The sequence below is a fragment of the Rhinolophus hipposideros genome (assembly GCF_964194185.1).
Source record: "Rhinolophus hipposideros genome assembly, chromosome: 10".
NCBI classification, from domain to species: Eukaryota; Metazoa; Chordata; class Mammalia; order Chiroptera; family Rhinolophidae; genus Rhinolophus; species Rhinolophus hipposideros.
The window spans coordinates 44,148,954-44,165,066 of NC_138056.1; the positions used below are offsets into that span (position 1 = coordinate 44,148,954).

At 46.1% G+C, this 16,113-nt stretch overlaps 2 protein-coding genes across 2 annotated transcripts in view; one reads left to right on the forward strand and one right to left on the reverse strand.

Moving 5' to 3' along the window:
- The window catches only part of RRP8 (ribosomal RNA processing 8), a 45,158-nt gene extending 40,333 nt beyond the window's left edge, over positions 1–4,825 (forward strand). The window contains exon 8 of the mRNA XM_081063165.1: positions 3,227–4,825. The gene's annotated coding sequence lies outside the window, so the exon portion shown is untranslated. The remainder of the gene's footprint in view (positions 1–3,226) is intronic.
- DNHD1 (dynein heavy chain domain 1) overlaps positions 1–16,113 on the reverse strand; it is a gene marked incomplete at its 5' end in the record, with an annotated part of 67,207 nt that overhangs the window by 23,584 nt on the left and 27,510 nt on the right. Inside the window, 10 exon segments of the mRNA XM_081062702.1 lie at positions 6,186–6,474; positions 6,702–6,894; positions 7,060–7,237; positions 7,442–10,328; positions 10,437–10,534; positions 10,852–10,977; positions 12,343–12,550; positions 13,116–13,207; positions 13,588–13,786; positions 13,886–14,013. Coding sequence (XP_080918828.1) covers positions 6,186–6,474; positions 6,702–6,894; positions 7,060–7,237; positions 7,442–10,328; positions 10,437–10,534; positions 10,852–10,977; positions 12,343–12,550; positions 13,116–13,207; positions 13,588–13,786; positions 13,886–14,013 — 4,398 coding nt within the window.

Consider the following 16,113-nt stretch of genomic DNA (forward strand, 5'->3'; position numbering starts at 1 on the left):
GGATTTCTCCTTTTATGTCCATTACCACATTTCCCTGAAAATAGGACCGGTTCTTATATTAATTTTTGCTCCAAAAGATGCATTAGGGCTTATTTTCAGGGGATGTCTTGTACAACAATCTACATTTATTCAAATACAGTCATATCATCTTCTTCTGGAACATTGTCATAATGTACTAAATGCATCCATCTGGCTGACTGTCTTAACTGGGGCTTATTTTCGGGGTAGGTCCTATTTTCAGTAATATTTGCTTTATATACTTAGGTGCTCCTATGTTGGGTACATAGCTATTTACGATAGTTATATCCTCTTGTTGGACTGACCCCTTTATAATTACGTAATGTCCTTCTTTGTCTTTTTTTGTTTGTTTTACATTTTTTGTTTTAAAGTCTGTTTTGTCTGATATAAGAATTGTTATTCTAGCTTTCTTTTAGTTTCTACTTTGATGGAACATCTTTTTTCATCCCTTCACTTTCAGTCTGTGTGTTTTTCAGTTTGTGGTGAGTCTCTTCAAGCAGCATATCGATTGGTCATTTTTTTAAATCCATTCACCCACCCTATGCCTTTTTATTGGAACATTTAACCCATTTCCATTTAATGCAATTATTGATAATATGGGCTTATTGCTATTTTGTTAATATTTTTATAGTTATCCTTTGTTCCTTTCTTCTTCTTTAGATTTCTTCCCTTGTGGTTCGCTATTTTTCTTTGGTATTCTGTTCAGGTTCATTTCTCTTTGTTCTTTGTATATCTTTTGTAGATTTTTGATTTGTGGTTACCATGAGGTTTATGTATATCATTCTTTATCTATAACAGTCTTATTTTAAGCTGATAGGTGTTTAAGTTTAAATATATTCTACATTTTTATTTCCCTCTCCATCCATGCTTTATGTTACTGATACCACATTTTAGATCTTTCTATGTTGTGTATCTTCAAACTACTTATTGTAGTTTGAGTTGATTTGGTACTTTTTTTTAAATCTTCATAGTAGCTTTTTAAATGTCTATTACCTGTGAAGTTTCCCCCTTTCTCGTATTTTCTTATTTCTGGTTATGGCCTTTTCTACTTAAAGAAGCCCTTTAGGGGTGGCCAGTTAGCTCAGTTTGTTAAAACATGGTGCTAATAATACCAAGGTTGCCGGTTCTATCCCTGTGTGGGCCACTGTGAGCTGTGCCCCCCTTAAAAAAATAAAAAATAAAAATAAAAATCTTTAACATTTCTTATAAAGCTGGTTTAATGGTGATAAAGTACTTTATATTTTGCTTGTTCTGGCAACTCTTTATCTCTCCTTCAATTCAGAATGATAACCTTGCTGGGTAAATTATTCTAGGTTGTAGGTGCCTTTCTTTCAGCACTTGAAAGATGTCTTGCCACTCCCTTCTGGCATATAAAGTTGCTGATGAGAAATCAACTGATAGCCTTATAGGGTTTCCTTTGTATGTAACTCATTTTTCTCTTGCTTTCTTCAAGATTATCTCTTTAACTTTTGCCATTTCAGCTACAATAAGTCTTGGTGTGGGTCTCTTTGGGGTCATCTTGTTTGGAATTCTTTGTGCTTCTTGGACCTGGATGTTTGTTTCCTTTCCCACATTAGAAATGTTTTCAGCCATTATTTCTTTAAATAAAGTTTCTGTCCCTTTCTTTCTTCTCCTTCTGGGATCCCTATAATATGAATGTTTGAGCACTTGATGTTATCCCAGAAGACCCTTAAATTATCCTCGTTTTTTAAAATTCTTTTTTCTTCCGTTTTAATTGGTTGATTTCCACTATTCTGTCTTTCAGGTCATGGATCTGTTCTTTTATGTCAGCTAATTTGTTTTGATTCCTTCTGATGTGTTTTTCATTTCAGTTATTGTATTCTTCAGGTCCACTTGGTTCTTTCTTATACTTTCTAACTTTTTGTTGAAGTTCTCCCTAAGTTCCTCTCTTCCACTCTCAAGTTTTGGAGCATGACTGTTTCTTTAAATTCTGTATCAGACAAATTACTTATTTCTGTTTCCCTAGGGTTTTTTTCTGGGGATTTTTCTTGTTCCTTCATCTGAGAGATATTCTTCTGTCTTTTCATTATGTTTAACTTTTTATGTTTGTTTATATAAGTTAAACAAAATAGCTCTCTCTTCCAGTCTTGGAAAAGTGGCCTTATATAGAAGCGGGCTGTGTAGACTCTGTGTGTCACGTAGTTTGGGCAGGGTGGTAGAAGCCGAGTGGGTACTTAGGGTGTTCAGCGCACTGACCTACCGAGCTGGAGCAGCTCCAAGTAGGGATTTATTAATGCCTGTTGATTCTGCTTGCACCCTTTGTTTGGGCCAAAATGGGCTCGGGCAATGTGTCTGGGAACACACTGCAGTGAAATTGCAAGGAGGCCAGGACACCTGGATAGAGCCTCCACCCACTCTATGGAAGTGGAAGGGGACATAAACAATGGCACTCACCAGCCCCTCCAACCCCAGAGAATTCCTGCAGTCCCCAGAGAGCTCCTGCAGCTCTCCAGTCTTCATACAGGTCTCTCTCGTTTGTTGTACCCAAATCGGTCCCATGTAGAAGAGACCTCTCTGTATAGGCTTTATGTGCCAGGTAATTTTGTGAAGTCCCTTGAAGCTGAGCAGGGCTATGCCACATAGGACACTTGCCTGTAGACCAGGAGCAGCTCTCAGAAGGGAGGCCAGATAGCTGTGGTGATGCCTTGTGGTTCCTGCTTGATCCCATTGTTGAGATGCAAAAGGCTCCAGGCAATGTAGCTGAGAACACACTGTGGTGATTTTGCAGGTAGACCAAAACAATGGACTAGAGCTCCTGCCTTCCCTATCAAAGTGTGTGGAGGGCATTGTTCAACATAAACAATGGCACTCACAGGCTCCTCCCACCATGGAGAGTTCCCACAGATCCAGGAGGACTCCCTTGGCTTCCCAGCCTTTTCTATTTGGTCTCTTTCTCTTTTATTAGAACTATTCATTCAATGCTCGGTTGTCTCACAGGAGTAACTGTATATTTGCTTTTGCTCATGAGAGGGGATGAATTAAGTGTGCTCCTACGATGTCACCATCTTGGACTTCCTCTGTAAATTTACATTTAGTGTTATTATGGATATGGTTGGTTTAAGGTCCATCCTATTGTTATTTGTCTCTTCTATGTTTTAGTTTCTGTTGTTCATTTCCTGTTTCCTTTTACATACTTGAAAGTTTTTAGTATCCCACTGTAATTCATTTATTGGCTTTTTTTTTTTAGGAGGGCGCAGCTCACAGTGGCCCATGCGGGGATCAAACCGGCAACCTTGCTGCTACCAGCACCATGCTCTAATCAACTGAGCTAACCAGCCACCCTTATTTATTGGCTTTTTAGCTATGCTCTTTATTATTATTTAGTGATTTTTCTAGGGCTAACAATATGCCTCTTTATCAATACTCAGAAGTAATATTTTACCACTTCACACTTCATACCTTGACCTTTCCTACTTCCTATTTCACCTTCCTATTTCACATTTCACAAATGTAAGAGCCTTACAGTAGTATAATTTTACTCACTGCTCCCTACCCTGTCCTCTTACTATAGTTCCAATTTCTTTTTTAGTTCTACTTACACTACCAACTCTATCTAACAATGTTATTTTTGTTTTAAACTATCGACTATCTCTTAAGGAAATTAAGAGAAGGAAAAGATATTTATATGTACCTACCTACATATTTACCATTTTTGATGCTCTTTATTCTTTTCTGTAGATATGAGTTTCCATATATTATTTCCCTTCTGCCTAAAGAACATCTTTTAGCATTTCTTATAGTGCAGTTCTAGCAGCTGAGAATTTTCTCAGCTTTCATGTATCTGAAATAACTTTATTTCATCCTCATTTATGAAGGGTGTCTTTATTGGATAGAGAATTCTGTGATGACAGGTTGTTTCCTTTTAGTACTTTAAAGATGTGGTGCCAGCATCCTCTGGACTGTTATTTCTGATGAAAAATTAACCACTATTCTTAATGTTGTTCATCTGTACATAATGTGTCTTGTCTTGTCTCTGACCACTTTCAAAATTTTTCTTTCTTGGATTTTTCAGCAGTTTGACTAATGTGCCTAAGTGTGGTTTTCTTTTATTTTACTTGGGGATAACTGAGCTTTCTATAGCTGAAAGTCAATATTTTCTAAGAAATTTGGGGAAATTTTGGTATTATTTCCTCAAAGAGTTTTTTCTGCCCTATTCTTATTATCCTTTCTTTCTGCAACTCCAGTTATATATGTGTTAGACTGAAGCTCTATTCATATTCAATGTTTCTGTTCTTCAGGGTGCGTTAACTCTTTCTTTTGCCATCTCCAATCTATTAAGCCATCCAGTGAATTTTTCATTTTAATTATTGTGTTTTCCAGTTATAAAACTTCCATTTAGTTATTTTTAGTGGTTTCCATTTCTTTGCTGAGATTACCTATAAGTTCACTCATTAAGAACATAGTTTCCTTTAAGTGCTTGACAACTTTTATCACAGATTCTATAAAGTATTCGTCTGCTAAATTCAACTTCTAGACTATGTCAGGGTCAGTTTTTATTGACTGTTTTCTCCTGTTTTTTGTTTTATTGTATGTCTATTAATTTTTTATTTTATACTGGATGTTTTGGTGGCTGTCACCCAATTTACACTGCCAGCTATAATAAACATTGCTCTACAGTGTTTTCAATCTTCTTCATGCAATCCCTTCTCAACTGTCATTCACTGACCTGAATTTACCCTTTCTATTATCCACTGACAACCTGATTGTACAAATTCATTGAGAAGGCCAAATAATATAGTTGGAGAAAATTACAAGTTTTGGTGCTAAACAGACTTGAATCTTACTCTTGGTTCTGACACGTACTGCCTAGAGTATCTTGGGGAAGTTATAAAATCTCTGTTTATTTTTAAAGTAATCATAACAAATATCCATCTCAATGGACTTTTATGAACACTAACAATGACAGAGATAAAGTACGTAGCACATAGCACACACTAAATTGTACCTACTATTATCAAGTACTTATACCACCTGGTTCAAATTTTCTACATTCCATGAGGGACTTCGGTGTCTAACTGGACAATCCATCTAATGCTTTAGCCCATTTACTTCCTTGACTCCACCATTCTGTGCCTATTCTTCATTTCTGCCCATTCCCATGGCCATATTCTGAGCCTGTCACAATTTAGAAATACACCACTTTAGATACTTTAAATTTTAAATTTCCCAATATCCCAAACTTTCATCACAAATTCTCCCCTTTCCCTTCTTATCTTTTCTTCTACAAACTCTTACTGAGCACTTACTTCTTGTTGGGTCTATCAAAATTAATGAGACACATCTCTGTTCTCATGAAGCTCACAGTGTGGTGGAAGGGACTGATGAGTAAACATACAATCACAACCATGGTTGTCACGGGTTTTTGTACAGAGTATAGGATGAGTATTTAACCTAGCCTGGAGGCTCAGGCTTCTTGTAGATATTGCCTGAGATTATTTGTAAAGAATAAGTAGGACTTAGCCAGATCAATAGAAGAGAGAAGGCAGAGAGGACAGCTGTCTCAGAGGCCAGAGGAAGCATGACTTATTGGATGCCTGTCCATAGCTGAGTCCAGTTGGAGCCCATAATGTAAGAGTCTAGAGAAGAAAGCCCCGTCACAAGGAATCTTGCAAGAGCATCGCCAAAATTCCAGGTAATGACTACCTGAACCAGGGAAGATGGAATAGAAATAAGTGGAAAGATTTCAGAGATATTTAGGGGCAAAATTGAGAGTCATTGTGATTGGACATTGGTGAGAGAGATGTCAATAAGATTTCTAGCTTAAATGGATGGTGTTACAAAGAGGACACATAGGAGCAGGTTTGGGGGGAAGATGATGAGTTCAGGGTTAAATTTGAGGTGCGATGGGACAGCAAGGTTGTGATACACAATAGATACACCTGTTGGATAAACAGGTGTAGTGCTTAGAAGAGAAGACTGGGTTGGAGATAAAGATTTAGCAGTCAAAGCATAGAGACGGTGGAAGGGGCCATGAGGAGAGTAAGATTATTCAGGGAGTGTATGTAGAATGAGAAGATATTAAGAATGGAAGGAACGCTGAGGTTTAGTCTGCAGGTGTATATTTGAGAGTCAATGACTACCGCTAGGGATTTAACAGTCTCAAAAGATGACAATGACTCTTTCCTCCCCTCCTCCCAGCTCCTCACCAGAAGCAGCCAGGTGCAGATCCTCCAGCAGGAAGAGGAGGGAACCTTTAGAATCCAGGTGCCGCCCAGGCCTTGTGTTGACTTGTGCCTGGCTCTGGACCCCTCGGCTCAGCAGAAGGCGAAGGTGGATGGTACTGAAGGCAGGGTGGATGCGGCTGTACGTGCAAGGGTGACGTGGCTCCACGAGCACCTCCACAAACGCGGACTTCCCGGTGGCTGCCTCTCCAGCCAGCAGCACTGGGTGTCCCTCCATCAGAAGTAGGTCCACCACATATAAGAGCCGTTCCGTCTGCAGGACAGGAGCAGGGCTTACTGTGGCAGTTCCGGTTTAAGACAGTAATCTAGATGAAAGTAAAGGTCTGGAGGCCTCGTAAAGCTGTACTTGCAGAATACTTCATGTATTCTTGTATGAAAACATATCAAAGAATGGAAGCCTCAGCTGGGCCTAGAACGTAGACTCCCCCAGGATATCTCCTCAAACCCCCAACCCCAGGGGGTCGCACACTGTCCTCACACCTGGGGAGAAGGAGTGAAGGTGCCCGGAAGTCCCTTGAGGCGGCTGCCCAGGTATCGGCCAGTGAAGGGGACCAGTGTCCCATCTTCATGGCATACATGTAGATCAAACACCAATGCTGAGGGCGATGGCTCAGGATAGTTGGAGAGGCAACTAATGGAACTCCTCAGGAAGGTATCAAAGAGGGGCCAGAGCCTGCTCCGACGGATATACAAGCAAGAGTGTCAGTTACAGCCGTACCATTTGTGACACACGCACATACGCCACCCACCCCCGACAGGCATGTCACCTGGGTTTTGACTCCCGTGGGCCAGTCCATCTCAGCCCTCTGCATCCCCCATCCCCAACCCCTGTAGATACCTGGAGGGAAGGTGGGCTCCAAAGCCCCAGATCAAGGCAAAAAGAAAGCTGCTGACACCCAGCAAGTGCTCCCTGTGCTTACGAGGCACATCATCGCCGTCCACCTGGCACTGGTTCAGAGAGCTGCTTTGTGAGGACTTGAAACTTTGGGCTACAGGATCACTATAGCTGAGGTCCTCTGCAAAGGTCACCATGGCCAGAAGGGGAGCCCCAGCAGGAAGAAGTGGAGGTGGGGGAGATTAGAAGTTGGCTCTATTACTTCTCCCTTTCAGTCCCCAAACCCAAGTCCACCAAAGAACCCATGCCCAGGCTCTAGCCATCTGCCATCTATCCTCAAGCCTCCATAGTTCTCACACCAGCCCTCTCTTTCCCTTCCCTTCACCTGTGATATGTGCCCTCTTTTCCTCATCTATGCGCAGGTGGCGGTCAAGCAGACAACGCAGAAGGCGAGCCAGGCTGGTGACTTCAGCCACGCCTGGGCAAACAGCCTGCTGCCCATGTGCCTGCAGCAGGGGGCTGGCACCGTGCTGGGTGAGGAATTGGAAGGTTGCGGGCACCAGCACTTCAGCCAGGTGGTTGAGCTGAGTGACCGTCTGGGGCTGCAGCGGGTACTCATGGGGCAGGGCTGCCATCAGCATGCTGAGTATCCCCTGCCAAGTCTGCCCCCCACCACACCACACTAGGGCACAGTGGCCCACCGCCGTGGGGGACATGCCTGCTGTGTCTCCCACCTCCATCAAGAGAAAAGTACTCGGGGGTCGTTTTATCTGCTGACCATTGGGGAGGGTGAGCTGGGGGGGGTCACTCAGCAGGCAGGTGACCGAGTCCTGCCAAGCCGCACCGGAGGCTCCATCACATACTATCCAGTGCTGGCTCCCCCCCGACCCCTGTGCCTTCCTCTTTGGGTTTACAGTCTTACACTGACTGGCTGCGTGCAGCAGCTTGGGGAAGACGCCTTGGTGCCAGCCGGGGCCCTCTAGCCATCCCAGGAACTCCTGGGGGCTGAGGACACTGGGATACAGGTGCGTAATTTCCACAGGTGGATAGCCCTGTGTTGAGGTGACCTCCCTGGCTGCAAGCTGATTCTGGATCTGAAATAAGCTGTGCCAACAAGTGGTCTTGCCGCTGCCTGCAGGGCCCAGGAGCAAAATGCCTGAGGCCCGGCACAAGGCCTGGCTCAGCTGCTCCAGGGACCCCAAAATCTCAGGACTGGGATGCAGGCCTGCCTGCCGCAGTCCCTCCACCAGCAGTGACTTGCTCAGCCTGTGGGTCACAGGCTCTGCCAGCACCTGGCTGGCACTGGGAAAGATCCCACTGAGCAGCTGTTGGAGGTTGTGAAGATGGACCCCATCGAGGCTGCTGAATAGTGGTGAGTGTAGCAAAGCACGCACTAGGGCGGCCTCCTCGAAGGAAGGTAGGCTGTAGGCCTGCTGGGAGTTGGGTTCTTCCTTGGTCACATTTAGAGCCTGTATCATGTCTGCTAGTACCTGCTTGAGCAGTCGCAGGCGGCAGGGCAGGGGCCTAGACACGAGCTCACTCTCTAGGGAGAAGAACTTGGATAGGCGGGTAGCCATGCGGGAGGCATCCTGCATCCCTGCACCCAGCAGGGTCAGCTCTGCTACTTGCTGTAGGTTAGGCAGTGTGAATGCCACAGGCCGCAGTAGCAGGCGCAGGTTGGCCGGCACAGCAGGGACCAGGGCAGTCAGCGTCAGGAGACAGCCATAGCCAAGACGCATATACACGTGATGTTTCTCAAAGAAGCCACTGCCAAGGAACTGGGAGTGAGTGGGGTCAACGGTACTGATGCCTCCGGAAGCCTCCCGGTACAGTGGGGCATAGAGGTGGTACAGTTCAGCCAGGCGCTGGCCCAGGGCAGAGAGCAAGCCAAGGGGCAAGTACTGAGCTCCCTCCAACAGCAGCCAAGCACCACCCTGCAGGGCACCATTCAGGTAGTTGCTCAGGCTTTGGGCCTCCATCTGAGGCAAGCAGTGCATCATCACCAGCTGGCGTCCCAGGGCCTGTGCCAGGTTCTTCACCGTGGCTACCTTGCCCACACCATCAGGGCCCAGTAGGGTCCCACAGGCCACCTCCTCCAGGGCCAATAACAGTACAAGGGCTGGGCGCTCAGGCAGCAGGCTGGGTAGAGACCCCAGTCTGGGACCCAGGTACTCATAATTGTACAGAAAAGACCGGCCTAGCACCTCTATCCAGCATGCAGCTGGTGACAGAGAATTCTCAGTAGATACAACAGTCTTGAGACTCTGCAGGGGACTTTTGGGGATGGTGCGAGATGAACCCAGGTGGTACTTGAGTTGGCGGGCCCAGTGGAAGTCTGCCAGATCACAGACCTGGTGCTCCTTCAGCAGCTGCGCTACATCCCGGTGCGTCACTGCCATGACTAGTAGGGCGCTGAGCAGGCTGGTCTGGCGGACAGAAGGCAGGGGCTGCCCACCTTGGGAGGCCCTCTGGGCCCGTACAAAATGCACCAGTCCTTCCAGCTTCCATACATGTGCAGAGACCATGGCCAGGGTCCTCCCCTCAAGCAGAGCTTCTTCCATCTCGGCCCGCCATACCACCTCCTCTGCCACCAGCACACACTGCCATGGGAAAGCCTTGATTAAATCTAGCCAGTGGTGGACATACTGTGGCGGGGGCAACTGGCTTTGCTGGGGCAGCTCCTTGAAAGCCTTGTCTAGGGATGGGCCCAGAGCCAGATGGGCAGCCACACAGCCCTGCAGCATGTGCACCAATGCCAAACGCAGACACTTTTCCAGAGATGCCAGCCATTTGGGGAGATCTGGATGCAAAGGAAGGGACTCCTGCAGCTTCACCTCCTCCCCACCTGCCCCTAGCACGACAAGTGCCTCCACCTGAGTCTGCGTGCTTGGCCTCGACTGCTGGTCCTCCATGTTTCTATCTGTTGGGATAGACTTGAAGCTCACAGCATGCACATGAGGAAAGCAGCGTGGTACCCATATCTGGGCCTCACATGACTCCAGTGGGGCAGCCAGCAGGGCCACTAGCTCACTGTCACTGAGGAAGAAGAGGCGGGGGAAGTGGGCCCGGAACCCATAGAGCACACTTTCCAGAGCAGTAATGATGCCCTCCAGCTCTGCTGAGCCTGCTTGCAGCAATTGTTGCAGCTGCTGGCCTTGGAAATAAGGGCTCCGCTTGGCACTGGGCACTATAAGTGACAGAACCAGAGGGTCAGCTACAGAGATCCGCATCAGGGTCCGATACTGGTCATCCATGGCCTTGAAACGGGAGTCCTGTGATGAAGGAGAGGTTAAAGGTGAGGGTGGATGTGGCGGGGCAGCTCCCCGCTCCCAATCACTATTCAGTCGCTTTTGTCCACCCTACCTCACCCCCTTCCCTACCAGGTCAGAACTGGGAAATTGGATCTTCATCTCATGTAGAACTTTATTCAGAAAAATCCACTTCTGCTGAAAAGTCACCCACACCTCCAGCACGTCACCTGTGTGAGTAGCCAGAGGAACACTGGAGAGAGACTAGGGTTCTAGTTTCTGCAAGGGGCTCTAGCCTGGTACCGACCTCTCAGGCTACCCCACCCCAAAACAGTCAGCTCAGCAGGACCCGAAGACCTTGCTTGGAGGAGAGAAGCCTTTCACTGTGAATAAGGAGCTGCTCATCTCCGCCCAAGAAATAGCCCTGAAGAAGATCCTCAGTCTGTCTTTCAGATCTTCCCCACCCAAATCCCAAATCTCACCCCATCCCTCTGGGCCATCCTGCCTTAGGTCCCACCCATCAACCCAGCTAGAGGCCTGCACTCACCCAGGCCATGCATGATGGTCACCCACTCCAAAGCTATTTTGTATAAGTCTCCTGAGTTTTGTATGGCCAGGATCTTGAACAACACCTGAAGACTTTCCTGGATAGAATCCTGCAGGCTGCTGTAATCTAAGGAAGAGTGGGCTCCAGCTGAGCTGAGCTGAGCTGACAGTCAGATGAGGCAAGGACAGGGGTGATTAATACCCAAAATACACTGAAACTCACAGACCTCAAGCTATTCTCTAGAAGACCCTAACATTTTTTTGTTCCACTAGTTGAACTGTGTGCTCACCAAGAGCCAGAGTGTGTTGGAAAACCTGTTTATGTGAGTTATAATTTCAATTACAGAATTTAAGCTAATATGTTAACCAATGAAATATGAGTGGGAAAAGAGTTGTTGGTTCTATGGAAATCATTAAAGGCTTTAGTAAAGGTGAGTTGATAAAAAGGTGAGTTGATAAAATGATAGTAAATTATGTATGGGTCAGCCAATTTTCAAAAATCAGGAAACTATAATAAAAATGTAGAAAAGTACTGGACCCAGGTAACTTTACAATGTCTTCATGTCATTGCTCAACTTTACAGAAACTGCAATTAGAAATAGTAGACAATACATGAAGGTGAGAAAGGCAGTGAGGAACTTCTACTAGTTGACTGCAAATCAAAGTAAAGCTCGTCCTTAGGTTAAAAGATTATAAATAAGTGTACATTTATATGTTTTAAGCCAAAAAAATCTTAAGCCATGTATGCATCATATTTTATGATTTCCCTATGTGTCTAACTTTTTAAATGTGCCAGTTGGGTTTCAATTTTGTTGGATAAGAGAATTTCTCCTCTACTGGCAATTCCCTAACTGTACCATCTTAGGTGACTGTACATAAGTTGTTCCCTCACCCTGGTATGCCCTTTCCCCTTGCAAGTTTAGAAAATTCCTTTTCCTTCAAAAGTCAGCAAGAAGCCTCTCCCTAAGGGAAGGGAAGATTTCTTTGACTTTCCCTGGTCCTCTGAAGCTGTCTTCTTTCTGAGATTTTACTGCCCTTGGTCAGGTGCTCCATCATGCACTTATCTCTATTCTACTGGCCTGGGAGCTCTTGAGGGACGGGGACGTCTGTCTGTAAATCTCAGCATCTCCTGCGTTTGGTTCAAAGGAGGTGGGTGAATTTGATGAGGGAACGAAAAAGGAATGAGTGGGGCAGGATACAATCTATAGGACAGAGCATTGAAAGGTGGAGAGACATGACCGTGAGGAACTTCTTAGGACACCCAGGATGGGAAGGACCTTTGCTGAAGAGGCTGGGCATTGGGTGGGAACTCCTAAGAAGATTAAGACTGTATAGGAGCTACACAGAAGATGCTGTCTCAGAACAGACTGATATCTCAGGCCGTCCAGGAAGGACGGGAACCTGGCTAGAGAAGCCAGATCCAGCAGGGCGTGGTGGATGAATATGGTCCCCCACTGGGGGCTTTCACTGGGCCACAAGGGCTGGGTCTCACCTGAAAGAAGGAAGGTGCCACTATCCTTGGCCACTACGTCCCAGTGGGGACTGCGGAGCATGTGCCTCTTGGAGCGCTCCAAGACTGGGGGCTCGTAGGGCACGTGCAGGATGAAGTTGAGCAGTCGCAGCTGGCGCACCTCCCAGACCCGCTGCAGCTGCCGCAGGGTCTGTTGGGCATGAACTTGTTCATTTTCACACTGCCAGATCTGGAAAAGCTGGGTCTCAGGAACCAGGACCGGGTAATGGCTCAGGGGATAGCATTAGAGCTGGAACTCAAGGGCCGGGACTCAGGGGAGTGGAGGTCTCAGAGATGGAGAGTGGGACCATCGGGCTTCAAAGGCAGGCCAGCAGCAGCTAACTCTGACATAGAGCTGCTGCCAAAACCCACTCTTGCAATGCTCCAGCTGAGCAGACAGTACCTCAATCAACACGTGCTCTTTTGGGACAGGGTAAGTGTTGAGGGACACTTATCCTGTTCTCCACAATTTTGTACCTTTTTTGTATCCTGTGTACCCACAATTTTGGTGCTGCCACCCACTTCCTTCCACTGTGGGGTGCATATTCTCAGTCACAGAGAATCTGAAATCACCCATCAGATCCCCATATGCTCCCAGCAGGCCAGCAACCTCAACCCTCCCAACCACCCACCCACTCACAAGCCAGTATCTACTACCCGCTTGTCTTAAGGGGCTGCTAGGCCTTAACTGGCTCTATTAGAGCTCAGCAAACGTCCTGGACTCGAACCACCTCCCTCCCTCCAGTGGGTCTCACCTGATTGAGTCGATCTGCAAACTCCAGCAGTGGACAAGCAAGCAGCTGGCCCAGTGTTACGAGTTCTATGTTCAGACTTCCCAGCCCTAAGGCTGAAAGTAGAGGGAACAAGTCAGAGCGACACCAGCATATGGCAGAGTCCAGCCCATATCCCAAGCCAGATCTGGGACCCAGAGCCCAGCCCAGCCCAACTCCCAGATGGCAGATCTGAGAGCACAACATATTATAGAGCCAAGAGCCCCAAACCCAAGGTCCAGAGCACAGCACAGAGCCCAGAGCTGACTCCAGCCTGAACCAGCTCAGGTCAACAGGGAGGACCCACATGGTGGTATGGGGTGGGGGTGGGGCAATACAGTACTTGGGGGAAGGCAGGGAGGGAGGGTGTTTCCAACAGGAGTGGCAGGGAACTGAGCTGTCGCATTGTTCTAACCCCTATGTCCTTCCCTTCCCCTCTGATGGTACCCAAGCACACCTCGCAGGAGGGCTTGGAGATTGAGGCTCTGCAGCTGGAGGCTGCCCAGCTTGGTAAGCAATGGCAGGTAGCTGCGAAATTCCTCCAGAATGTGCACGCAGCACTGCAGCACTGGGCTGTGCAGCCCCAGGGTGGCACCCATCTGGGTTGCCTCTGCCAGCCAGCCGTCTGTCTTCTCCTGGGCCATAGCCAGGCTGAACTGTAGGGAGAAGGGCTCACTGTCAGCTGGAGACCCTTCCACACCACCCCCCTGAAAACTCCATTCCCAGGCAGGAGTTCCAAAGAAGGGTGTCAACACCTTGGCAAAAGCCATGCACTTCCATTCGCTGATGTTTTCAGAAATGACTCGGTACAGGTGCCAGATACGCTGCTGCTGCACAATAGGACGGGTCCCACAAATTGGCAAGGGCACTGGACTCTTATCCCCTATGAGACAGGACTGACTGAGGCCTGGGCTAGGTATAGAGGTGGGGGGGGCATGATGGGGAATGGTCAGTCAAGAGCCCATAATGACAGAAGTAGGGTTTCTGGGCAGAAATTCCTGCCCATTTTCGTGAATTTTTTTCGCTATCCCATTCCCAAATCCTGAGAAAAATTGGTTGGGAAATCAGGAAAATCGGCTTCTTGAACCCCGTAATACCCACAATGGGAAATAAACATACTACTCACAACGTATCTCTTAGACGTTTTTCCTATTTATCACAGAAGGGGGGGGGTCCCAAAAGTGCCAGGGTGAGGGGTCTAAAATTCTTTAGTACAACAATAGAGGAGGAGACAATCCAAGGGACAGAGGCAAACAGGCATATTCCATGGCTAGAATATATTGGAAGAATGTGATGGCAATGAAAGGGAAGGGTTCCTCTTCCATTACTCTCCATCTCACTCACTTTACTCAGTGTATCTGAGCACTCTTTCCTGTGCTCAGATATACCAGGCATGCTCCTTCCTGTTGAGGGCCTTTGACTGACAGTTCATTCTGGAATACTCTTCCCTCGGAAAAGTATTTGGCTCACTCCCTCACCAAATTCAAGTCCTTGTTCAAACCTCACCTTCTTAATGAGGACTATGCAGCCCACCCCTTTAAGAACATCCCCACAGCCTTTTTTATTATTACTGTGGACAATATATTCCTGTTTTTCCAATACTTTACTTTGTACTTTGGTGCCCAAATTGTCCCAGATTTGGCCAGTTGGTATCCCTTCTGTGTCCTTGTGACATGCTCCCATCACTTCATAAAAGAACTTAATACTTCCTTACTTTCTTGCTTAAACGCTATTCCAGGCTTATCTTGTACCTATTCTGCCACAGCCCTGGAATCATCCACTGTCTGAGGAGCCCTGGTTCCTTTTCGTGGAAATGGTATTAAAAAGTAAGATCTGGGCACAGTGTGACTCCTTGCTATTGGGGTGTCTTTGCTTCTTGGCCTCTTCAGTAGACAGTTAGGAGATATATTCATTTATATATACATACATGCATGCACTTTTATACATTTGCATGTAAGCATGCATACACTTGCAACATGTGTATGTGTGTTTTAAAATGCAATGGAAATTACAGAGTAGATACCACAGAAAATGGAAGCTTATAAAACAAGTCATGATATTTCCCCAGAACTCAGAAACAACAAAGAAATGAGTGATGATGAAGACAAAAGTAATGGAAGAGAGATCCAGAAAATCCAACATAACAAAAATTCTGGAAGGAGAACACAGCAAATATAAGAGCCATTATCAAATAACAATAAACAGATTACCTACAAAGGAAAAAAATGAGATTGATATCAGATTTGTCCACAATGTCAGAAGACAGTGAAGCAATACCTAAATTTGAATAAAAGATTTTGTGACTTCAGAATTTAATATTTACCCAAGCTGTGACATAAGGACATTAGAAAGTCATTGTCAGCATAGGAGCTTAGAAATTTTAACACCTCTAATTCCTTTCTTAGAAAAAAGAAATACTCAAAGAAATATTAGTGTCATCCAAGGAAATAATGGAAATAATGAAAAGATGTGGTATTAAAAAAAAATGTAGTGGATAAACAAAACCAGGAATCTTTAGATGTTAAAATAGTTGTTAACATGGTTATAAAACAAATGTCAAAAGTAACGAATAAAAGGTACATAATAAAAAATAAAGAGTAGTATTAATAATCTGTACTAAGAGCCTAGATTATTTTAACAAAACCTGGGAGTCTGGTGAGGAGACTGGGATGGAAGAAGGAAGTAAAAACACTGTGGGGTCTTCAGGGCCTAGCACGACAGGGCCTGAGTCTACTACTCCGCCTTTTCACAAACATCTCCAAACCTAACAGGAAAGGTCAAGTTAGTGGTCTACGGGATCGAGGGTCTCCTGATACTTAACCAAAGGAAAAGTCCCTTGCTTGAGGATGGCCCCAGAGTGTCCAACACCTCCCATTTGGCCAAATGGCCCTGGGATGGGGGATGCTCACGGGCAGAGATGGTAATAGCTGGTAGTTGACCACAGGCAACTCAGAAGCAATGTGCTTTCCAAGGGACTTAAGTG